Below are 25644 nucleotides of genomic sequence, written 5' to 3'. Positions count from 1 at the left end.
TACCCTCTACGCTTCAATTTCCTTAACTGTCAAAATGGGAATAATAACATTACTGCATCAAAAGGTTATCTTAGGATTGAATCATTTCACTGATACATTGAACTCACTTCAGAGAGTCACTAGTACAAAGCAAAGGTTTAATAAATGTTCACCTTTATTATATGTTATGGCCCCCATATACACCCAACTCTGGGCAAGGCCTATCACTGGTGCTCAATCAGCTGAGCACTAATCAGAGAGTAGAAGTCAATATCCTCTCCTCACAGACAGTCAATAATGTGACCTCATACTCTTTGCTTAGACAATTGGTCAACACAGACTAGAAATACACTTTCCTTTCCCAGGGAGTTGTGTGCTAGAGGCAAGAACCCCAAAGCATGATTTAGAAGAACTAGATCATCTTCCTCGCTCCTCTGCCTGAATCCCGGGATAACCAAGGACACATGCCTTTACCTTCCAGAACTGGGGTATTCTCATCTGCGAAATGGGAATGGGCTTCTATGAAGCTCAAAACAGATGGAGGGCTTGGCAGCACTTTGCGCAGTGGTGATGCAAACCTGATTTCCATTTCCCAGTCTGCAAGCCGTGGCCACACCTCCCTATCCCTCACTTTCACTTCCAGCAGAAGCACGCTTCAGACTAGCACAGCTGGCAGGCCTCCACCACACAAACAGGTATAGTGTAATGTGCCCCACCCACTGACTTGATGAATTATTTTTCTCCTCCTCCAGGGACTTTCCTGACTTCCTTCTGTCAGCGAGAGAAGGAGCACATGAGCACACTGTATATAAATATGTTTGGGAAGCTTTCTTCTTCTTTTTTTTTTCCTTAAACCAAACTTCGGTTTCTGTTGTAGGCGGTGCATTCCCTAACAGGGCGGGGCGCAGTGTGCTGTGGAGGGGAGAGGAGAGGCCAGGGGGAGGAGTAGGCAGTGATTGATTCACACACTGTGAGAGCTGGTCTTCTATTTAATGGGGGGTCTCCCTGCGCAAGAGGAGTCAGCTCTGTCTCCGGGACCAGCCACAGCATGGCAGAGGACCTGGGGCTGGGCTTTGGGGAGACAGCCAGCGTGGAAATGCTGCCCGAGGATGACAGCTACAGGCCCAAGGCCAGAGCTAGGCTGGCAGCCAGGGCCAGCAGCTCCGGCTGGGCTCTCACCTGTTGCCTGGTGTCACTTCCCATCCTGGCAGGACTCACCGCCTACCTGCTTGTTGGGCAGCTCAGAACCCAAGGAGAGGCCTGTGTGTTCCAGGTAAGCAAGACCTGGAGCTTCCCTGGGGATCAGCAGACCCCTGCAGGCAGTTTAGCCTGTACAGCCCTGGTCAGTGTGGATACATCTGCAAACTGAGGAAGCCCTGGGCAGGGCTCCCTGATCCATCACCCTCCTTCCCTCCCTTGCCTCAACATACAAAGGAAATGCAGAATGTGAGGGAGGGGTGATGGGGTGTTTGTTCTTAATTATTTCCAGGGAATGAATTGTCCCCTTTTATGTTTGTGTGGGAACAACCTCAAGCCTCATATTTCTAGATAATTATAACCACAGTGCACTGATAAGTAGGGAATGTTCCTTTTCTTTGAAAAAAATACAACATATCCTTTAAATTGCATAACTTAACACATGGTTATTTAAAAAAAGTTAGAAAGTACGGATTAGGCAAAGAAGATAATTATCCTTACCCATAACCTCATAGAGGTAACCACTCTAAAATGTTAACATTTGGGGATACATAATTTCATATCTTTTAATAATATGGGATTGTTTTGAGTATCTTAATATGTTATAATTAAATTTATTGTTAATAAATTCACAGCAGCATGAGGATATAGATGGTTGTATTATATTACTATATATGTATGTTCTATAATTTATATAACCAACCCCCTTGCTTGGCTTCAGTACAATTCTTTTTCAATGTTCCAGAAAGAACTGCTTGCTAGACTGCCTATCAATTCAGTCTTGCTGGGGGAGGGAGAGGATTTGGGGGGGGGACCTTACTCAAAAATATACATAGGGTTTATGGAGAACAATGAGAGGATACAGGTGTCAAGGCAGAAACTTATAGTACTGACCTAGGAACATCAAAAACCTTAAAGCCTGAAGAATGTGCCTTTCAAGTAATGCCCCTTTTTAAAAATGCTCTTGCATAATCTGTGGGTGACCGGTTTAATTTCAGTCTCAAGTGTTACACTCCATAGGCTTTTCCATTGGTTTAACTGGTTTCCAAGCAATGCTGGCCAACTGCAAAGCAGAGACACAGAAAGCAAGCCATGGCCATGGTATAACTTTCACCACGCACCAGGGTCAGCAAACAGACTGTGCCTGATTCAGGCAGCAGCGTCCAAGGCCACGTGCCATCATTCAGAAAAGGTAGACATAGGCAAGCCAACCGGAAATGCTGTTCATGTTAGAGGAGCACTGCAGGGCGTGAGAGGTCAAGCTGTGACCCCAAGATCACCATGGTGCCATTTCCTGGGAAGCCAAACTACAGCGTCCACTTGACACTCTGGGACGCTTTCCATCTTTATCCAGAAAGAGACTGTTGTTTTGGAGGCATTGGGTGACTCCAGTGGCCTACGCTCTCCTGCCTTCTGAAGGGAAACACTCCCTCTGCCAAAACAATGTCTGAGGTCCCCTATGTTCGCAGAAGCCAGAAAATACCTCTGTTGATCTAGAAGACCATCGGGTGGAATGCCACGATCCAGAGAGGGCCAATGGCTTGCCTCGTCAGGAAGAAAGTTTGAGATGGGAGCTGTGGCTAGACAGGAAGCCTATGAGGGAAGACGCTGAGTGTCTGCCCTATTGTAGGTACGCAAGAGATGAAAAGGATAAAACTACTTTCCGTTATAGTTAAACCAATCTCCTTGGAGACTGGCCATGCGAAGACATTTGGAGCTGTGGTTTGGCCAGGAGATGTAACTCTTGGTGTGTCAGAAGATGAAGGGAAATGGGGATGAGGCTGTGCAGACGCAGCAACTGGGGTCCTGATAAGAAACATCTGGCCCACTCAAAGAAGAGAGTTTAAAGAAGGATGTTTAAAGAACTGAAAATGGGTTCACAGAAGGGTCTACATGCTGAGATGCAGATGGATTAAAGGAAACCTCCAGGACTGGAGGCATCCTGGGGATTAGCAACAGAGGGAGGCAGGTCCCCAAACCTTGGTCTGAAGGGGCAAAAGGAGGAAGGAGATTTAGGGGAACACAACGTGAAGGAGGAGCCTGCCTGCAGTATGGATAAAGGGGAGCCAGAAGTCTGCCAACAGCAGGGAGGGAAGAGGATGAGGGAGAGAAACTGAGGCCACTCTGCTCCTAGCTGGTAAGTGTGCCCTGAGGTCAGCCTCCAAGGGCACAGGGAGGGCCAAGAGGGTGGATCCAGAGTGGCTAACAAACATAACTAGCTCAGAGGAGACTAAAGAAGATGGGATCCGTCTGCGTTTTATTAACATGAAATTAACTTATAATTTAAGCAAAAAGTGGTTGCCCAGGGAACAATAATTGATATTCAGTTTAACATAAGTAAAAGAACATTTGCCTTTAAAAAAATAGATGGGATTCAAGAAGGGAAAACCAGGTCACCGAGCGAACTTGTGTGGGCGTGGACGTAGCAGTGAAATGTCGTGGCTCTTAGAAACCTGAGTTTGATTGCCAGCTCAGCCATCTCTGGCAGTGTGAAATAGGCATGTGACTCCCAGCCTGTTTCCTTTTCCACCAAAAGAGGGTACTAATATCCATACTTTGACAGCACTAATAAGAAAGGCATGTGTAGGAACAGTTTGTACTTTGACAACGGGGAGAACTATACTCACGCAGTTACAGCGATGTGATTGTCACTCAATGCCAAGCACCAAACACCAAGAAAACTTGATCTTGGCCTTAAGGAGCTCTGAGCCTGATGTGTGACAAGGAAATAGGCTATGTGCTCTGGAATTCCAGATGTTCTCCTAGCCCAGCCTTGGAGGAAGAGGTAGTTCATGAAAGGGCTTCTGGAGAGGGGAAGGAAGCCAGTGGTGGCTAAAATACTATTCCTGAGGCCCAGGTCACAGACTCCATTAAAGATAAAAGCACATCAGACAACTCAGGCCATTGGAGGTAACAAGACTGTACAACCTACGGCTACAAACCAGACCATCTGACCGCAGCTCCAAGATCCCTCCACTGTGTCAGGCTGCCCTCACATTTCAAAGAGACAGCTCCCAGGTCATTGAAAAAAAGGGGGGGGGGGCGCTATCTGGTCTTCAAAGGATTTATAATGCCCCAGGCGCTAGGCAATCAACTCTAACACAAGGAGGAGTAAGAGAGTAGAGAGGAGGGTCACCCAGTCCTTCCAATACATTCACAGCCAGCAGAGGATAAGCCAATGATAACAACAACAACAATAATAACATGATATTAACTCCCACTTCACATTTGCAGAGAGCTCTCACAAAGACGATCCCATTGAACATTCACAGCAACCCAGAAATGCAGTGAGGCGGTGAGCAGTCACATTTGGCAGATGAGGAACTTGAAGTGGGAAAGTCTGTGTGAGCACCCAAGGTCACAAAGCTGGGAGGGCACCAAGCTAGGTCTCTGAGTTGGCAAATCTAGGTCCTCATGGTTTCCAGGTTGCCTCCCTCTCCACTCACAATGAAGCTTTGTGATCATGGAAAGCACTTTCCAGCCACCCCTTTTACAGATGAATGAATGGATCACCCTCATGTAAAACAAGAAATTCTGTAAAGACAAGCCAGGGCTTGATTCTCCACACAAGAGCCAAAATGATCATTTGAGAACTTTCACTGGATTTTGCCATGGGCCTACCTCTGTGGCCTCATCCAGTACCCTCTTTCTCCTCTCCCCAGCCCATCACTGGCCTCCAGCCACCCTGCCTTCCTCTGTTGCCAGCATTCAAAGTGTTCTTCTGTTCCCTCTCTTTACTTGGCTGCACCCTCTACCAGAACTCCTCTAAGGCACCTCCTCTGTCCATCCTTGGAACAGCCACAGGAGGTTGGCATTGCTAAGAATCTTTTCTAATCTAACCTGAAAAAAAGTTGAGGCTGGAGAAGAGGAGGCTCAAAGGGGCTCCAAAGGAGGAGAGTGGGCCAAGTATACAACCACTCTGAGTTTCAGTACATTACCTACCCAATGGAAGTGCTAGGAGGATTCCAAGTGATCTCCATACGGCTCCCAGTGAGTGCCTAGCAATGTGGACACTAGGATGGGTGTTTGTCCCTTTCCTTCCCCTAAGTAGAAGAGGAAAGCTCTTCACAGATCCATAGATAGAAACTAAGAAATGGAAATGCCCTTAGCCCTGGGGTCAGCAACTATGACCCACAAGCTAAATCTCACCCATTTTCAAAAAGCAACTGCCATAAAGATGCTCAACAGACATTATTTCCCTACCAGCACCCTATCCCATGCCCATTCACTTACACACTGTCTGTGGCTGTTCTTAAGCCACACAGTAGAGTTGGGTAATCATGACAATGACTATATCACCTGCCAAGTTAATATACTGTGTGGCCCTTATAGAAAAGTTTTCTGGCCCTTGATCTAGCCCTATCTCCTTGTTTTACAGTTGAGGAAAACAAGGATCAGAGATGGGAAAGAACAGTTCAGGGTCATAGAGTAGGTCAGGGGGGACAGAGCCGAAATTAGGTTCTATTTCTACAGTCACCTGGCTTCATCCACCAGCAAATAGGACTGACTCCATTCTTGCTAAGTCCTCAGATCAGACATTGGAAAAGAACAGCAACTGTAGAAATGTTTGGAGTTTTTATTAACATCAACAAAAACAGTTAAAAACATTGTTTTAAGTGGACTCTTCCTTCTGGAGTTGGTTGTGTAAGGAAAGATTCAATATGACAAACTCATTATTAGGTAAGTTGCAGAGCAGAAATCAAAATTAGGTGTGAAAAGGTTTGGGATAAGAGCCTTTAGGTGATGTGCCCATAAATAAAGCATTGATTAAATAAATCATGGTCCTTCCATGCTATGGAAACCTGCAACTGCCATAATCTTTTTCTTTTTTTTTTTAATGAGGCATCTCCACATGTAAGGATGGAAAATTTCTTTAAGATATGATGTTAAGGGGTTTGCAAAGGACAAAACAGCAGATAGAGTACAGAGCACTTCATTTTCTGAAAAAGTAATACATATTCACATTTATGAATGTGTGCATAAATGCACAGACTGTTCCAGGGAGAGGACAAAAGAGACCGGTGACTCTGCTCTTGTCCAGGAGATGGAACTGGGTGGCTGGGCGACAAGGAAAAGATAGATACATTTTTAAACATATACCCAATGTACAAAATGTCTGTTACCTTTAAAAAAAATAGATAGCATAATGTTTTACGATATTTAGACTCCTGGAGAATGTCAGGTACATTTGCATCTTAGAAAAATAATGGGTAAGAAGGTCAAACCCAGTTTGAATTCCGACCTAACCACTTCTGAGCCATGGTACCTAACCTTTCTGGGCCTCAGCTTCTTTATGTATGAAATGGGAATGATTAGAAATATAGTGTCTGGCAGAAGGTGGGGGATTAGTAAGTGGTAACTAGGGAATTTCCCTTTTCATGGAAATTACATCATAGAGAACAACTTGTCCACCTGTTCTGGAATCTGCCATCACCAGGCCATAGAGCAGGTATGGGCGTTGAAGGGTTGTTCTTAGTCTCTGACATTTGTGAGCTATCTTCATGCCTCCTTCTCTACCCTGGTCTTGCATCCTCAACCTACACTCCAATCTATTCTTGACCCAGGTGCACTTGACCATGCCTTAGGCCTTCTTTAGGTCCTTAATGGCTCCCACAGTCCTCAAGATAGGTCCACAGGTCAGGCCTCTGTCCTCTCCAGACACTACACCCCAGGCATGGCAGAATGCAACCCACATGCCCAGCCCGAGCCTGCTGCACAGTGGGTACTTAGCACTAAGGCAATGAATTGATAGGGATGCTGTACAAGGCACTGATTCCCAAGGTTGCTTCTGCAAGGAAATGTCCAAAAAGCAACTGTAATAAAAATGCTCAACAGACATTATTTCCCTACCAGCACCCTGCCTCTGTCCTTCCCTTCCAGGTTCCACTTCTAGAAACATCTGCTAAACTCTCCCCCATGTTCTCCTTGGTTCCCTCCAATCTCAATTCCATGCCTTCCTGAAAATCCCTGCAAGGCTCTTGGTCCTTGTTCCCTGTACCCCTATTCCCTCCCATATATACATGTCCCAGAACAGGACCTCATAGTGATGCCAGCTCAGGCTTCAGAGTGACACGGACTTGAAGGAAAGACATGGCTTTACCACATCAGTTGTCTTACGTAATGTATTATACACCAGATTCCATTCCAAGTTTTTTTGTATTTAGGGTTTTAAGAATAACAAATGAGATCACATCTATAAAGTCCTTAGTGTGGTGTCTGGTGTAAACACATGCAATGCATGCTTGCTGTTATTATCACATGCATCTTTTCAGTCAATCCTTGCAGTCACACAATGAGTAAAGTTCTATTATCTCCATTTTAGAGATGATGAAACCGAGGTTTAGAAACATTAGGCCATATGTCCAGTCATACAATTAGACTGTGACATTGGGATTCAACTGTACCATACACATTCCTCCTAAATACTATGCTAGTTGACCTCTAAATATACGCCCAACAAATTACACCTTCTGGGGTAGCCAAGAGTTTTTAACCAATGATACCTAAAAAGTGCCCGTCACATAGTAAGTGCTAAATAAATACTAGTCTCTTTCCTCCAGAGAGCACCTAACTGCACCTGGCACACAGAGGTCACTCATTAAGTGTTTGTTGAATAGAAGGAGGGATGGAGGGATGCACAAGGCGCCTGAGCTCTCTAAGCCTTGTACTCTCTGTCTTCATAGCACTGTGTGAGAATTCTGCAAGGAGATATCCAAAAAGCAACTGCCATAAAAATGCTCAACAGACATTATTTCCCTACCTGCTCCACCTTGGGTGAGACCTTTTATCTCTGCTGGCGTGAGCACAGTTATAATAAATCCCCTGTGTTGTCTAGAGTAGAGGAAACCAAGAGTTGAGATAAAAGTGTTTTGTAAATTGCACTCAGTTGTCCTACTGTAGCCTCAGGAGGTCCTGATGTGCCTGGAAGAGAAGCACAACCCACTCCAAAGGTCAGTCTGTGGGCAAAGGGCAGAGAAACCCTAGGTTGTGGAGGCAAGCTGTGTAAGTACAAGGGAAGCGAGAGCAAGTTGTGGGTGTGAATCCCAAATACCCGTGGCAGTTCCTAGCTGGGGATTGATTCTAGGACCCATTTGTTCATCTATTGAAGTCAACACACACATCAGGAAGTGCCCAGCAGTCACACCTGACAGACCCCACACTGCTCACCTGCAGCAGGACAATGGCTATGACAAGTCATCTCCCAGCCTGGGCTCTTTAATGAGGCCTCACAGCTGACAGCCGCAATAGCATAGGTTTTGAAATGAATGGGGAGTACATCCCATTCCCTCAACCCCTTTGCATTCTGAGAGGGCAGACGTCCAGGAGCAAACAGTGGACTGAGGAAGCCTCTCCTGTTGGGAGAAAGAGGAAGCCTTGCAGAGCTCCAGAGGATCCCAATCCGCCACGGTCATAAAGAGACACAGAGTGGCTTCTGTTAATCACTGAAATGATGAAACCCAAGGGAAGCTCTACAGAACCAACAACATATGCCACAAGCATTTATTGAGCCCAAAGAAAGAAGGAAATGAATCGGATATCCACTTTCTGTGTGTGGTCTTTCTTAGCCATCACCACAGTCCTGGGAGGGGAGAACCATTGTCTGCTCTGTCGAACAAGGGAACAGCCTCACTGAGGTTAGGTGAGATGCCAAAGTCAGACCACCAGGAAATAAGAGACTTGGGATTTTCCACATTTGCTCTGTTGCAAGCACCATATTCTTTGCTCTACACTGCTCTGAATGTTGCCTGTAAATTAAAGCCGGGCCCACCTTAGTAGATGGTGAAATGAAATGGCTTTGGAATAAAATATTTCTAGCTTGGTTTTATCCTTGTGCAGGCACAGGGATAAGCAAGAGAGAGAGACAAGAAGGCAAACATATGTGTATTTTCCCTAGAAGTGCTGGGAGGATATTATGGGTCATAAAACACTTAGACCTTTCCACCTGCGGCATTTATGAGGGCAAGCAATGGATATCTCTTCCGTTTTTCAGTATACTATGCAGTGACTATAAAATATGCAATGGATTGGTCTTTCATTTTTGAGTATACTATACACTGACTACAAAACCTGGGAGAAAGGCCAAAGAGGTAATTAGTTAAAATATATTCAAGGGATTTTTTCCGGTAAATGCCAAGATCATCTCAAAGGCCATCTTGCTTCAGGTTCAATCTTCCATTGTGTGTGCTCAGCTAAGGTTTATGGGGCTCCTGATATGTGCCAGGGTTTGTACTTGGTCTAAAGGTCCAGATACCAGACCCTCCACTTATTCTTTGACCTTTGGCTTCACTATATAAAGGTGATACAGTCGGCTGGTGTGCTCAGTGGTTGAGCATCGATCCATGAACCAGAAGGTCCAGGTTCAATTCCCTGTCAGAGCATATGCCCAGGTTGCGGGCTCGATCCCCAATAGGGGGTATGCAGGGGGCAGCTGATCGATGAATCTCTCTCATTATTGGCCTCTCTCTCTCTCTCTCTTTTCTCTCCCTCCCTCTCCTTTCCTCTCTCTGAAATCAATAAAAACATTTCTTTAAAGGTGATACACTCCCTTGAGAGCAGCTGGGGTATTAGATGAGGAGCAAACATAAATGCCCAACATGGGGCCTGGCACCCATTAAGCACTCAGCTAGAGAGCAGTCTCCTCCTTTCCTCTATCCTCCTTCTCTCGTATTTGAAGGATTAGAGTAGTCCCAAAAATACCTATAGTAATAGGTCATGATTAGTTTGAGTTAGAGATTACCACTCAACATACCAAAACAAACTTTTTTTTAGAAGAAACAAAGAAAGAAAACCAAATGAGAGTGAAAATTCCCGACCTATGGAAACTATGGGGTGAAAAGCCAGCATACTTTGCCAAGGCTAATAAATGGTGGTGGTGGCAGGCTTCCCCTACCTCATTAACATGTGTGCCCATGGGCATACACACTGGACATACTGGCCTTTCCTGGCTCTGACTCTGACCGAAGCTCCCAACTTTCAACAAACATTTCTAGAGCCATAGCTATACTCCAAGCAGAGCCTGATGAAAGCACATAGAGGCCCCAGTCCTGAAAGATTTTGGCTACATACTGCTACATAATTAAAGTTTTTAAATGTAAACAAAAACTCAAAACTTTGCATGCATTCTAAAATAAAAAGTTCTCTTTCCTAGTTGTTTGGCTGAAGTCACTAAAGCTGAGCCTTCCTCCATCCTCTGCTCTCTTTTCTGCTTGTCTTTTTGATGCCCAAACACCAGCATATTTACCCAACATGGAATAATCCAGTGAGAGTGCCAGGCACTGTCTGAGGCACCAGGAATATAGTGGTAAGCAAGACAGACAGACTGGGTCCTTGTCTGCATGCAACTTGACTTGTACTGGAGAGAGAAAAGCAATAACAGTCAAATAAGTAATATCCCTAGAGAGTGATAAATGAGAGAGGAAGGGAACTAAGATGGGATCCTGGTTCCTAGCCAGTGGTTTGTGAAGGCCTTGAACGGGAAATAAATCACATTCTCCTGGGGTGCTCTTGAATACTGTGTCTATACAGATTTGGAAGTCAATGTTGCACTGACCTTCGGGAGTCACCATCTCCTGGGTTCTCCAGGGGAACCCAAAAGCAATGGAGATGAGTCAGGTTTGGGCAACAATAGACATTTTATTGGCCTGGTGTCACCAACAACCATCTGGAGACCAGGCATTGAGCCAACCAACTCAAATGCACAAAGCTTTCCCCAAATAAACTACTATTTCTTCTCTCAAATCTCCTCTTCATTCGCTTCTGTTGCAATAATCTTCCTCTCATGAGAGAGTCATTACTAAGAGAAACAGCAACGGGAGGCTTTCCGTGCTGTTCTCAGGAAAAGCATCCCAGCTGCTGTTCTTCTTGGGGTCTCTGGGGATGCTGTGTTCTTCAACACCTGCCAACTATCACAGTCTGCAGACATGTAGTGGCATTCTGAGGCCACTAAAATGTACACACATCCATCCATATATAAAAATAAAATATGTTCCCAAGTTATAGAAATCCATCAGAGCAAACAGAAAAATGTGCTCACATCCCAAATACATGTAAATGAAAGGGTTCTATGAGCCAAAAGGGATACTCCAAACTCTTAGCTGAGTGTTGCTTAGCCAAAAATAAGCAGATGTTGGAGAAGATTTCTTAGCAGAATGAATAAGTCAAAGAAGGCCAGTCAGGGAAAGTACCATGACAGGCACAAGGAGATGCAACCAAGCTCTCCCTCATTCTCTCTGAGAACCCCACCTTCAGTTTTCTGCCTTGCCAAAGGACTGATTCTTTAGCAGCTCTGTCAATAGCAACTAAGGAAACAGGCTACAAAATAAGCTCATTTCTAGGCTGCTTCTCTACCTCTCAACCCCATCAAAGTTACTGATGTGGGACCAGTAGTCACATCAATTGGGCATAGGTTTTCAAAGACCACTGTACTCATGACCCTATGCAAATGTATCTAATGTGTTCATCTGGCAGCAGAAATCCTTGCAGTTTCCCAACTGCTCCCATGCGTTGTTGGGCCTCCTTACTCTTGCACAGCCGTTGGCCTGGTCTGGAATGGTTATCAACTTTTACCACCAGACTAATTAATACCTGTGGGTCCTGTAAGACTCAGGTCTGGGGTAATTTCCCCTGATTCCCCCACCTCTGGGACTGCGATGGTAAATTTGAACTTTAAATTCCAAGATAATGTGATGCTTTAGAAAAAGCCCTCTGAAGACAGGCTAGGAGAAGGGTTAGGGAAAAGGATAACACGGATACAGGAGAGATCTGGTAGAAGGCTCTTGGAAGAATCCAGACAAGCAGTATAATGAGGCCTTATGTGGATTCAAGAAAGAGAAAAACTGCAAAATAGAAATTACAGTTTGGTTTATGGAAGAAGAAAGAAGCCAATTTTAGGCCTGGTAACTAAGGGAAAGCAGTAGTAGCACCATTAACAGAATTAGGAAGCAGAGAAAAGGGAGTGACCATGAAATCAGTTTGTCAAAGACAAGATCTTTGTCCTCAAGAGAGCTTCCAGTAGAGGCTAGGTCATGTGGCTTGAAAGCAAAAAGAGCCTGACAGTCTGGGTTCCAAAAGAATCACAGAACTGCTCACAGGCCTAGCCTCAGATATAGCATGGCTACTCCCACATGGCCACACATATATGCATGTAGAGACAGCCATGCACAGACCACCACACCACAGACACTTTAGATACACAGTTGCAAAAACTCTCTTTCCCACCAATGGAGCTATCTTCTCTCATACTCACACAGACACACAATTCCTCATTCACAAGAGTATACTCAGACCCACGTATGCGTGTTAAGATGTAAAACTGATCAAGTATCCATGAGGATTACAGTTGGTGGAGACTGAGCAATTACGAAAACCAAATCAGAAGGCCCTGGGTTGAGTCAAAATCTTATCAGAGAGGATTCTTTGGAAATATAGTAAAATATAAGATGATAATCTTATTCCTAAGCAAAAAGCTTAGTTTTGCTCCTGAGCTTTCTATTCTGGCACGTGAGTGGTGGTTCCTTCCATTCCCGTGTCTTCTTTCCACTAATACATTTTCTTTTCTTTTTTTTAATGTATTGAATTTATTGGGATGACACTAGTTAATAAAATGAGATAGACTTCAAGTTCTATAACACATCATCTGCACATTGTATTGTGTGTTCACCACCCCAAGTCAAGTTTCTTACTGTCACCATTTATCCCCCCTTTACCCTCTTCTACTTCCCCACACCCCCATTTCCCTTGGTAATCACCATAGTGTTGTCTGTGTCAGAGGGGATTTTTTTGTGTGTGATTTTGTTGTTGTTGTTTTGTTTGTTTTTGCTTAATCCATTCACCTTTTTCACCCAGCTCTGAACCTCACTCCTCTCTGACACTCTCAGTCTGTTCTCTGTACCTATGAGTCTATTTCTATTTTGTTAGTTTATTTTGCTCATCTGAGTTGATCCTTATCTCAAACCTGGGAGTTATCTAGGACTATGGATGTTAATACCCCCATTTTACAAATAAGGACAGCAAAGCTCAGAGGAGAAAAGAGTCTTCCTGCTCAAGAATATATTGTTAATAAATGGTGGAATTGGGATCCAAGTCCAGGTCTGTCTGCCTCCAAAGCCGTTCTTCTCCCATTACCGTGTGGATTCTGAAATGGCTCACAAACTGGGATTGCAATAAAGAAAAAGACATCATGACCCAGCCGGTATGGCTCAGTGGTTGAGCATCAACCTATGAACCAAGAGGTCACTGTTTGATTCCAGGTCAGGGCACATGCCAGGGTTGTGGGCTCGATTCCCAGTGTGGGGTGTGCAGGAGGCAGCCAATCAATGTTTCTCTCTCATTGATGCTTCTGTCTCTCTCTCCTTCTCCCTTCCTCTCTGAAATCAATAAAATATACTTTTAAAAAATTTAGTGAAAAAGAAAAAGTCATCATACATTACAAGGAAAGAGACTGAGGAGAAGGAGAACATAGTGATTATTTCTTTTTTGGAATTTTCAATTTCCATATTGTGGTGTAAAAAAGAAAATGAAGCAAGTGCCATTATTTGTTAAAATAATAGAACCATTGACAAGATGTTGGAGTGCCCTAGAATAGAATAGGAAAAACTCTCAGGACAGAACCTTTAAGTTGACGTTTGAGACAAGCATAGGAGAGAGAAAGGTCATTAGTACTGGAGGAAAAAAGGGGGAGCTTGGGTGCAAGATTCCCATGGACCAAATATTCTGCCCCATTTCCCTCATCTCAGGGTGCCTAGGAGGGGTAGCAGCAGCATCTTAATCCCACCCATGCTTTTGACAGCTGTATGGATGTTGGGGTCAGAAGGACCACAGATGGTCTGAACCATATCTTTCTTTCTCAACAGACTCCAAAAGCACAGGAATTTGGACCTTCACATCAGCGAGCTTGTAAGTATATTTATTCATATTTGATGCCTTTCTTGTGGGGAACAAGAACATATCCAGTAGTTCTTGATATATAGGGGAATCAGAGGGATGCAAACCCAGAGGAGAAGTGAGGGGCCTCCCCAGCCACTAAGAAGGCAAAATGATGCCATGGCTAAGTGCAGGGCCTGTGATTGATGGCCTTTGGGAAAATCATTTCACCCATCTCTGTCTCATTTTATTGACCTATAAAAATGATTATGCAGATTAAATTAGTTAATTCCCATAAAGATAGTAGAACAATGCCTACCACATCATAATGATACACTGATTTTTCCTTTTTAACATCAATAATATTATCATTACCACTGCAGTTAAAACAAACTTGTCCAATAAAATCATTTCTAAAACCCCTAAAAAGTGAGGTCTTCTGGAGAGCTAGCTGATAGAGAAACAGAGGACCAGAAAGGGAAAGGGATCTGACAAGGTCATACAGCTACAGAGTCGTTTCCACCCCACTCTCTTAAGCCATTAGATACCTCAGTGGATATGGTTAAAGGGACCATGAAAAAGGCAAAAGAACAATTCACTCCCACAGAAGCAGGAGGAGGACAGGAGAGGCAAGGTGAGCTTTATTGAGCACCCATTATATGCCAGGAATAATTCTGAACACTCTCCATCCACGGCAGAAATTAATGTCCCATCTTAGAGATGATAAAACAAAGTCTGAGATAGATTAGATAACTTGTCCAAAATCATGAAGCCAAGATTCATTTATGCTTAAGACTTCCTTCTGAGTCTCCCCTGTTACTGCAAAAAACAAAAACACCAAAAAACAAACAAACAAAACAACAAAAACACTTCCAAAGAGGGGAACTGGACCAAGCTGGAGAAGAGAAATAATTTCTCTACAGTTGCAGGCATCATGCAACTCCCCAAATGCTGTGTTCACTCCAGTCACCCTCTGACTCATACAAAGCATTTTTCTCCTTTCTTTACAGATGCACCTCCCAGAGCTAGTGGAGATAAGCCAAGGGCACACCTGACAGGTAATTCTCCTCGGTGTTCTTTCCAGGAGGCCGCGGGCCTGAGATTTCTTTCAGCGTTTACCAAAACCCATTCAAATGGTTTCAGACTAGAAATGACACCCCTTTAGTAACAGACTCCTTCTCTCAGTCGAGGGCTTTCAGATGTCTTCCTTCCTTGAGGGACCCAAAAGCCCATGTTTCTTGGGTATTTTCTTTCAGATTCTATCAGCCCTCTTCCTTTCTCTACTGTTTCTCTCTTTCATTCATGCAATCATTCCAAACTGGTTTTCCTCAGACTCTGACACTCTCATAATTCTATATCTGGTCAAAGATGAATGACCCTGAGTTGTCAATATACCGAGTCCATCTATGCCCTATGCAAAATGAAGTTATTGTACATTTACACTCAGAAAGATATTTCCAAAGAATTCCCATTGATGTGAATAGATTAAGAGCAATCTCGTAATATCACCAGATGGCCAGTTCCGCAAGTCTAGTGTGGAAATTCCTGGCATCTCACACCTGGAGTTGTATATAACTCTATGACTCGAGGGAAAAGAGCACAGCAGTGCAGAAAGATGTTAAAAACCCATTGAAAAAAACCAGAGTTAAAAAGAAATCATAAAAAAATATGCCTCCTGGCCTCTAAGAAAAATATGCAATCCACAGGGGGATATCCTTGGGCCCAAGACATCTGTTCAAGAGGAAGCTGTTTGTGGGGAGTCCTGAACAAGGATTAGGACCAGGGAGATGCCAAGTTGCCATCACTTACCACTCACTTATAAGAATGGGTGAAACTGAAAAGGCTGGCCAGGAAAACCCTAAAAATTGAGTATGGAGATGCCATATTGACTGGGGGAGTTGACATTGGTGAAGGAATCTAGGCTCTACGGAATTTCTAATACATTTCAGACACCACAGTAGGCATTTTACATCTATGATTTATTTGATCTGCATATTAGCCTAACGATATGGGGAAACTTGGGCTTGGGTAACTAAATTCACTTATCCCAAGTGACATGACGAGGATGAGCTGACTCTCAGAACTGCACTGTTTCCAATACAACATACTTCCAACCCACACTCCTACTTGCTGCTATGTTGACAGAGCTAATTGCATGCCAATTTAACAGAATTTGCTGTATCTAGAGACTAATGACTTTTGCTTTTGTATCATTTGAGAGGAATTTTTTTTTTAATCTACTGCAAAGAAGGAGTAGAGACTATCACAGGTGACTAATAAAAATGCCTTGCACAGATTTTGCAAAGAAGCAACAGAACTCTCCAGAGGCCACTTAGTAGAGCGGCCAGGGGAGACTACATACATTCTGAACATGTATCACAGTTACAAAAGAAACCATAGTGTAGTCAGAAATGAGAAAGATGTTTTAGGAAAATCCAGGAGCCAGGTTTCTGGTCAACCACCAGGTGTGAAGGTTGCTAAGTGCTTCTTTAAACATAATCAGTCCCAAAACTGTGGCTGACAGTACATAATGGTGACTACTAAGGGTTTCAAAAGTAGCTGAAGGAAATTAAAATGTGTTTTTATTTTCACTGTGAAGTATTAGTTTATTGCCGATTATCCTATTTGAAATCTGTTTGATTCTATTTATTTTTTTTTTTTGCTATAGGTATATACTGCATGAAAGCATTCATATGTTCTACATGATGTATACATATAAATAATGCAAACATAAAAACATATAAAAATATATAAAATGAAATAGGGTTGACAGGCCAGATGGCTCAGTTGGTTGGAGCATCATCCCATATACGAAAGGGTGACAAGTTCAATTCCCGGTCAGGGCACATATGGGAGACAACCGATTGATTGATTCTCTCAGATTGATGTTTCTCTCTCTCTCTCTCTCTCTCTCTCTCTCTCTCTTTCTCTCTCTCTCTCTCAAAATCAATCAAAACATGTCCTTGGGTGAGGATTAAAAAATAAATTAAAATGAAATTGGCTTATTTTTTAATCTATCGAAATAAAAGATGCTAGTTTATTCAGAGAAAGAAAATAAATATGTATCGAATAATACCGTATCCAATCATCAAGATAAAAATGTCCATGTCTCTTTCATTCACTTGACCTTCAGAACAAGACTATGAGGGAGCTTTATCTCTAATTCACACACAGGAAATTGAGAGTCAGAGAGGAGGAACCTACTTGGTTGATTAATAACCTTGAGTTGTATCGCTTCTCGGCCTTTTGGCTAAGATCAAGTGTAGTATCTGTTCTTATCAGTTTAATAACCTTGAGTTGTAGAGTCCGGATTGAAATGGGGCCCACAGAGCCCAGAGCCCTGATCCCTTCCATTCCTCAAGTCAATTACATTGGCTTATAGTTTGGCTCTGTCAATATTGGAGAAGCATTTCCAAAATATCCTGGATTTCTGGTTCCAATATTTGCCCTGCTTATACATTTCTTATTAATTACTATCTGTGTTTCATGTGTTTTTGGACCACAGTGTTAAAAGAGAGCAACAAAGAACAGACTGACAGTTCTCATAGGGCAGGTGGTGGGGGTGAGGTGAGGGGATGGGAATGGGGATGGGGATGGTGATGGGAAGAGATTAACCAAAGAACTTATATACATATATGCATCGTCCATGGACACAGACAATAGTGCAGTGAAGGCCTGGGGTGGGACGGGGTCCAGATAGAGGGGGATTGGGGGGGGGGGAAATGGGGGACATCTGTAATACTGTCAACAATAAAAATAAATTTAAAAATAATGAGACATATTTTGCAAAGTCCATGAGTTCCAACACAAGCAAATTAAACCTCTCTCTTGTCTCTGCAGTTGTGAGACAAACGTCCACACAGCCCTTGAATAATCAGTTCCCAGTTCTGGACTGGGAACATGAACTTGGCTTGGCCTTCACCAAGAACCGGATGAACTACACCAATAAATTCCTGGTGATCCCAGAGTCGGGAGACTATTTTGTTTACTCCCAGATCACATTCCGAGGTATCACATCCAAATGTGGTGAAAGCAGCAAAGGGAGCCGAGCAAACAAGCCAGACATCATCATTGTGGTCATCACCAAGGTAACGGAGAATTACCCCGAACCCACTCAGCTCCTAATGGGGACCAAGACAGTGTGTGAAATAGGTAGCAACTGGTTCCAACCCATTTATCTAGGAGCCATGTTCTCCTTGCAAGAAGGGGACAAGCTGATGGTGAACGTCAGTGACATCTCTTTGGTGGACTACACAAAAGAAGATAAAACCTTCTTTGGAGCCTTCTTGCTATAGGGGTAAGGCAGATGTCACTGTGTAAAGGTCCTCTCCTCCTAGTTCCTAATTTTCTTCATTCATATGTAATTATAACCAGGGGCTTTCTTGAAGCGTGCCACAGAGACAATGGTTTAGCTATGAAATGTAGGGCCCAAAAACCCACACTTTATATGCCTTACTGATGAGAATACAAATTGGAAAAAGCAAGAAAAAAGGCAGACATATTACCATGGTTACCTAGAAGATTGGTGAATTTCTGAACATTAGTACACTCATTACCAAATGAATGGATGATTTACTCAGAACATTTCTACAGCTTCCTACTACACAGTTGTCACCAGTGGGCTCAGTTGCTGTTCAGTTTGGTTATGAAGCATTCACTTCAGTTCAAGAGCCTTGAATAAAATCCAAAGACCTAGAAAACAGTGTAAACCTTTCAGAGGAGAAATCCTTAACACTAGAAAGACTGAAACTTAGTATATACCTATATTGCCCAAAAGCAGTCAAAATGACTGCACTGTGAAAGAATAATATCGGAGCACTCTTCACTTATGTTCCTTAGCTTTTCCAATAACTCACTTCTATTCGACATTTCTTTCATGAATTTAGGGCGCAAAAGAAATAAAATAAACAACTTATTAGAACAAGTATCACTGCATAAAGATTCGAATAACAAGTACTAGTTTAGCTTATTGAGCAACTGCAACTTATCAAGTATCAATAATTTATCATGTACTTGTATGTTAACATGTGACGGTAATCGAAAAAAAATGAAAACTGTTATTTCAATACAGAGCCGAACTGGTCATATAAGAAATTTACTCAATTCAATAATAAGAGTCATTTGATTATTTAAAATTTCCCAAGCAGTCAAAATGACTTCCTTGGGCAATCTAGTGTTAATCAGTTTCCCCAAATACATAGTTTCATAGAAAGAAAGAAAGAAGAAAGAAAGAAACTGTTACTTTTCATGAATGTTCTCAAAAAAAGAAATTGATTTTCATGATACTATCTATGGCAAATAAGAGAAACTACCTTTCCCATTATTTTGTACACAGGCATCAAAATAAGCAAGTATGAGCTCCACATGCATCTCAAAAATACAACAATAGCATTTATTCACCACAGTTTTCTTGAGCATCTGTTATGTTCTGGGCATTATCTTTACCCAGAAGACACTATGAACAAGTCAGACTCTACTAAAAACTTATATGAATGTCACTAGATGGCTCCTGGTCAAATGTGTCTCAACATGCACCAAGGACTAACTCCAAACCTAAAAAACATATCATCTGACAGCAAGATTTCTGGGGCGCTCCTGACTATGTAAGCTGTCCAGCTGATTAGGTAACTCAAGAAATTTGAAGACAGATTTCTAGCTAATTAGACCAACTGTACAACAAACTTGATTGGTGTCAGGAGACAATGGACTTATTCTCTTGGGGGGAAAGGGTCAATCTCCAAATCTGGAAAAGTTAACCTAGATCTGCTTTGAATTTTGATTCACAACCTCAGAGTGTTATGTGGGTATTTTTCTCTTAAAATAGTCTAAGGGATTTAAATATGCAATTAGCTAATCAGCTCAGCTAAGACTTCTTCCCTGGAGGAGAGGCTGGACATTGAGGCTTGTCTGTAAAGCAAGAATCCACCAACTTGCTTCCCAGTATCAAATGAGTCCATGGGGATGAAACTTGTTAACTTTGAGCATTCTGTGAAGTAGGAGAGCACGTCAGTGTCACGTGGGAGCATGGCAGTGTGACATGGCACTTCAGACTCTATTATAAATGCTCCCTATGGAGGAGACCTCACAATGGGTCTGGAAGCAAACCTGGCACCAAAATCAACTCTTCCCCTTGTTGCCAGGAGACTACAGAGGACAGAGGGGTGTGACAGGGCTCCTGAGCACAATGATTGGTACAGCAGTACTTGACCAATATTTGTTGAGTTATAATTAAACAAAAATTCCATTTCTCAGTTGGGAAGTTAAGGCTCCAAAGCCTTCAGCTTCTCAAAACAATGAGCACAGGGCTCAGTGGGAGCACCGACAAGGGCGTGGTCACCTCCACCTGGTTCAGAAGCATCTTCATGAAGGAAGTGAGTTCTGAAAGAAGGTGGGCGGACGACAGATGGCCTCGGAGAAAGGGCATCTCAGATGGAGGAATTACCCTTTCCTTAAAGCAGAACGGAGAGGTTTCTCAGTAACTATAAAGCCAGCTTGATTAGTGAATGTTTCCTCAATCGACTCCTGGTACAACATTTATGGGTGGGTCACGAATGTTGCATCAATGAGTCTCACTGGCTCCACGATCAGAACTAACACCCCATTAAGAAAATAAAATGCTCTGCCTGCATCTGCATGAGAACACCAAGCGACCTAGGGAATGGGCAAGAATTTGCATGGAGGAGGCCAGGGCGGCCTACTCCTCTTCTCCACTAGAAGGACCCCTGTGCCCAGGGTCTTCAAACTTGCCCACTGTTCCATTGGGCAACTGGTGGATTTGGAAGTTTATTCAAGAAATTAGAATTTCCTACTATCCTAAAAGACTTGAAGCTTTGGAAAGATCCTACCACATAATTATTTTGCTCCCATCCTAAGCCCATTTATTGAAGAATGTATTGTGCTCAAGTTTTCATGATTGAATTTATTAAATGTCCTATGATACAGCTTTTACTGGTCAGAAAGGCTCAGTCAAACATTCCTAGTAGGACTCGAGTCCTAGGCATTATTTCCATGGCAAATATTTGTGCCCTTGTTTTTAAAATCAAGTGGGAGATGCTTTTTAAGACCATGTGATAGTCCCCTAAAAGGAATACAGGGAGTGCATTAAAAGGGCCAGAATGTTCCGAAAGAATATGCGTACATGCTTCAGAAAATGGTTAATTTAGGGGGAAAGTGCTTTGCTGGTTCAGTGTCTCGCAAAAGGCTGACTTCAAATCAATTCCACAAACATTTACTGAGTACCCACTCATCCTAGAGACACAAAGATAAATTAGTTTAGTCTCCGATGCGTTCATTCAAACTGCTTAGTACTTCCACTGTCTGTAGATGTTAATTTATTTTGGTTGTATCAGCTAATTAATTAGCTAACTTTAGGCACATGGATATTTTCTCATTATGAAAATGGGTGCCATTTGGTAAAGGATGATCATTAACAACATGATTTGTGTATACAATAAGTGATTTTTTAAATAGCTACCCAAGGACAGATTTCCATAAATAAAAGGGGACAAAACAAAGTTACTGTTTTCTATAGTGGCATCCATTATCAAAGCCAAATGTGGAGAAAGGTTATTATCAAGTTTGGCCAGCAACATTCTTGAAAATACTAGAACTTTATGGATGACCCAGAGGTGCATGTGTCCCTCAGCAAATCCAGGAGTCATGATCAAAATGCATGGGGTCACCAGCATCAGGACCCTAGCATGGTTTAGCTCAGGGGTCCTCAAACTTTTTAAACAGGGGGTCAGTTCACTGTCCCTCAGACCATTGGAGGGCCAGACTATAGTTTAAAAAAAGACTATGAACAAATTCCTATGCACACTGCACATATCTTATTTTGAAGTAAAAAAACAAAACGGGAACAAATACAATATTTGTATTTGCATGTGGCCCGAGGGCCGTAGTTTGAGGACCCCTGGTTTAGATCTATGTGAGAGAACAGAATTGTTTAAGGTACTAAAATTTCTGACTCTTAACTAGGCTATAGTAGAATATGAAAAGGTGCACCTTTCACATCCTGAAAAGTGTCTGGTTCAGTTCAGTAACAGGCATGCCAGAGCCCTTGGCTCCATTTCAATTTAAGCTACATCACCCCCAGAGGAAATTCCACTTCTGTGCTTGTCAATAACTCCGCTGGGTTATAAAAGTTCAACCAGCTCCCTGTGCACAAAGTTCCCTTGCGAGGTATTTCCCAAGTCCTTTCCCAGTCGTGTTTCCATGATTGTGACACTGGGGATTAATTCTTCAGGACACAGTAGTTTATACTCCACACCTTGCAAAACACATGCAGAACCCTCTTGTTCTAAGATTTCTTGCTCTCTTAGGACCCAGAGTCCTGGAAGTGTTTTGCCATTTTTAGCAGAATGTTTATTTAAGTGTGTATCACTAGCCTGGATATTAACAGCTATTACATCACATTGGCAGCTGGGCCTGAGGAGAAAGCAGTGGACTGTTAACCTCCGAGTCCTTTTGCTCCAGTGGTGACAGAGTATGGGGCAGAGCAGTCACATCTGTGCCCTGCCCCACTCCGACAACTATAGTTACAACTTCCCAAGCTCTGAGACACATTTGACGCCAACTCCTTACATCACTCCACTTTAAGAAGAAAAGACCATACCAGTCAAGACTGAAGTTACTTGTCAGGCCACACAAGGAGTTAATGGCAGATCTAGAGCTAGAATACCATCTTCGTGAATCTGAGTCAGAAGACTGGGCACATCCAGTTACCATCTGCTCTTAGCAAATAAAATAGCATTCATTCTAATGACAGGCGGAGAAATTGGAAGGAGATAATGGGATGATGTTGAAGGAAAGAAGAGACTACTTCTACGTGTCTCTGGAGGAAGGCGTTGGGGCGACTGAGTTGCAGTTACAGGGTCTCCATTTATGGCTTGATAACCAAAGAAATTTTCTATCCCAAACCAGAATATCCCCAGATACTAGTAGTGACTTCTCAGTCCCTGGAGATAGTCAAGCAAAGGGCTTAGCTCAAGGGTTTTATAGAAGCCATTTCTTCATTGAGGGAGGAGGAGGGATTGAACCAAATGATATCTGGGATTTTCCCCCCAAAATCTATGACTATGCCATTGTTTAACTTCTGTGTGTTCTATTTGATCATTAAGAACCTGGGAGGCCTTGTGGAGTTCAGTGGCTTCCAGCCTGGAAGTAGGTGCCATTTCCCTCTTGTTCGGAGAGTATCCAACACAAAGTAACTCTGAGATCTTGGCCAATAGAGATTGTCATGGAGTTTTAGAACTGATGCAATCAGTAGAGTTTATCTGTTCTAACATCATTTTAAGGATGTCTTCGGGCTCAGAAAGATGCTACAAACGGCCCAATGCCAGACAGTAGCTAGTAGCAGTGTTGAGACTAGAATCCATACCTCCTAACTGCGAGCCCAGCAGTCTTTCCATTTCATGCATGAATGTTTTTTTTGTTTGTTTGTTTGTTTTTTTGATCATTCACATAGTAGCACTTACAAAGAGGCTGGAGAGACAAGAGAAAACACGACAGGCAAGTACCACTCTCATGGTGCATATATTCAGGAGGAAGGAGACACACAGTTTCGAGTAAATAAAGTAGCTGAACTTAATCAAATGATTTTATTCTTAAAGTCATTCCAATGTGTAACTTTCCCCTCTTTTGTTTCAGGGGTGTAGAGATTAAACAAATGTACATGTTTGTGTGGTTTTAGTGATAAGCCCCATGTGCTTTCATTGATTTTATGTTTTATGTTAAAACGTCACACTCTCAAAGTAAACTGCATATTGTATGTCATTGGATACGTACTTCACTGGTATGCAGCCCATGTCATCAGACACTACTGTGTCAATTCCAATCTCTGTGAATGAAATGTATGTATTGATGTATTTAATAGATGTAACTTAATAAACTGGCATTGAAAGCCATAGAATTTTAATAACTGAGTCAATCTTTTGTTAATATGTGTGTTGTTGTGTTTTCAAGTTAAGATCTCCAGAAGAATAGTTTTAAAAATGTATCTAGTTTTCCATGCTCTTGAATGCAACTGATTTTCACAGGTTATAATAAATATTATAACAAATTAACTGTGAATCCCCACAGATTGTGCCACTAGTCAGATGAAGGAAAGGAGAGAAGAAGAGAAACTACTGAGTTACTTTTATGAATTAGGAAACTCTGTAGCTAACTCACCTAAACTCAACATAGCAAAAAAAGAGAGAGGCCAGAGAGAACCAAGTTAGCATTTGATGGAGCCAGAATTTAGACCCAGATCTCTCTGACACTGCACCCCACTGCCTCTCATGAAAACAAGAATCAGAACAAATCAAAGAGGTCCAGCCTATCCATCTCTTCCCATTTTCCAGAACAGTAGCTGGAGTCACAATTGAAGCTCAACCAATGTTAGATTCGGACCATATTAAATTGACATTTCGGTAAGTCAAAAATGGTCACATAGAATTTCACTTGTTTTCATCTAATAGTTGTAGGTAAAATCAGACATAGATGAAGAGAGGAGAGGGTAAGGCTCTCTTCCAAAACATCAGTCTCCAAAATTTCGCTCCCAATGGGAGACCTCGGAATGTACTGACGACCTTCCTAATTTCAGCTCTCACATTTAGCTTGTATCCATTCCTAAGGATGATAGGAACAAAACACTTTTTACACTTATGGAGAGAAATGAATTATTTGCCCTAAATTCATTAAAAGCCAATCACATACAGAAGTCACAACACCAGTTCTTCAACTAATCCAGCTCACCAAAAGCAACTTTTTCAATCAATTCACAAAAGGACTCGCCATCCCTGGGAACTGTGGAGCAAGGAAACAAAACTAACCAACTGCCTCTCCTGATGTTTGTCAAGTCGTCCCTAGTGGCTATCCAGTGTCCAATCAAAGCCCAGTTACATTCAGTCAGGACATCCAGGAGTGGGGTCTCTTCTGGTTTACATGATTCTGATTGCCTGATGCTTATGGCACACTGGTTGTTAGATATTTTGACTACTATCCCTATTTACATTGCTTCCACTAACACAGACACTCATCATCATCATTACCATCATCATCATCACCACCATCACTATCACTGATCACCATCTACACTAATAAAAGACAAACATGCAAATTGACCATACCTTCACTACACCTTAAGCCATGCCCACCAGCCAATAAGAGGGACTATATGCAAATTAACCCAACCAAGATGGTGGCCAGCAGCTACAGAGCTGGAGCAAGCAGGAGGCTTGGTTGCCCCAATGATGGAGGAAGCCAAGCTTCCCACTCCATCTGACTCTAAGAGGAGGAAAATTGTCAGCCTCACTGAGTGATTAAATGTTGGGAGTAAGAGGTTTGTGTTGGAAGCACAAATCAAAGAGGTTCAGCCTATCCATCTCTTCCCATTTTCCAGAACAGTTGCTGGAGGCAAACAGTTGCCTCACTCAAGGCAACAAAGTTTCAATTATAGAAGATAAATAAACCCCAGATACCTGCTTGCAGCCGGCCGTGGCCACGAAGCTGGAGCGAGCAGGAGGCTTGGGTTGCCCCTGGCTATGGAGGAAGCCAAGCTTCCCGCCCACCCTGGCTGGCTCTGAGCTCCTCTCAAGGCTACAAAGTTTCAATTATAGAAGGTAA

The 25644-nt window shown here is 42.7% G+C and overlaps 1 protein-coding gene across 1 annotated transcript; it reads left to right on the top strand.

The window, feature by feature from the left end:
• The first annotated feature begins 979 nt into the window (after positions 1 to 979).
• TNFSF15 (tumor necrosis factor superfamily member 15) lies at positions 980 to 18332 on the top strand. Its single transcript, XM_006772878.2, has 4 exons — positions 980 to 1252; positions 14028 to 14070; positions 15048 to 15095; positions 17878 to 18332. The coding sequence occupies exons 1-4, from the start codon at positions 1028 to 1030 to the stop codon at positions 18330 to 18332; spliced, it is 771 nt and encodes a 256-aa protein (XP_006772941.1). The 5' UTR covers positions 980 to 1027.
• The last annotated feature ends 7312 nt before the right edge of the window (positions 18333 to 25644 follow it).

This window comes from Myotis davidii, unplaced genomic scaffold (assembly GCF_000327345.1).
Source record: "Myotis davidii unplaced genomic scaffold, ASM32734v1 scaffold866, whole genome shotgun sequence".
Classification (NCBI taxonomy): Eukaryota; Metazoa; Chordata; class Mammalia; order Chiroptera; family Vespertilionidae; genus Myotis; species Myotis davidii.
This window is presented reverse-complemented; position numbering and strand designations above follow the sequence as displayed.

Bases quoted from the DNA above. Each gene is read 5' to 3' on its own strand.
- TNFSF15 (XM_006772878.2), top strand. From the start codon at position 1,028: ATGGCAGAGGACCTGGGGCTGGGCTTTGGGGAGACAGCCAGCGTGGAA. The intron at 1,253-14,027 runs GTAAGCAAGACC...CTTTCTCAACAG, and splicing joins GAGAGGCCTGTGTGTTCCAG to ACTCCAAAAGCACAGGAATT. The intron at 15,096-17,877 runs GTAATTCTCCTC...TTGTCTCTGCAG, and splicing joins GCCAAGGGCACACCTGACAG to TTGTGAGACAAACGTCCACA.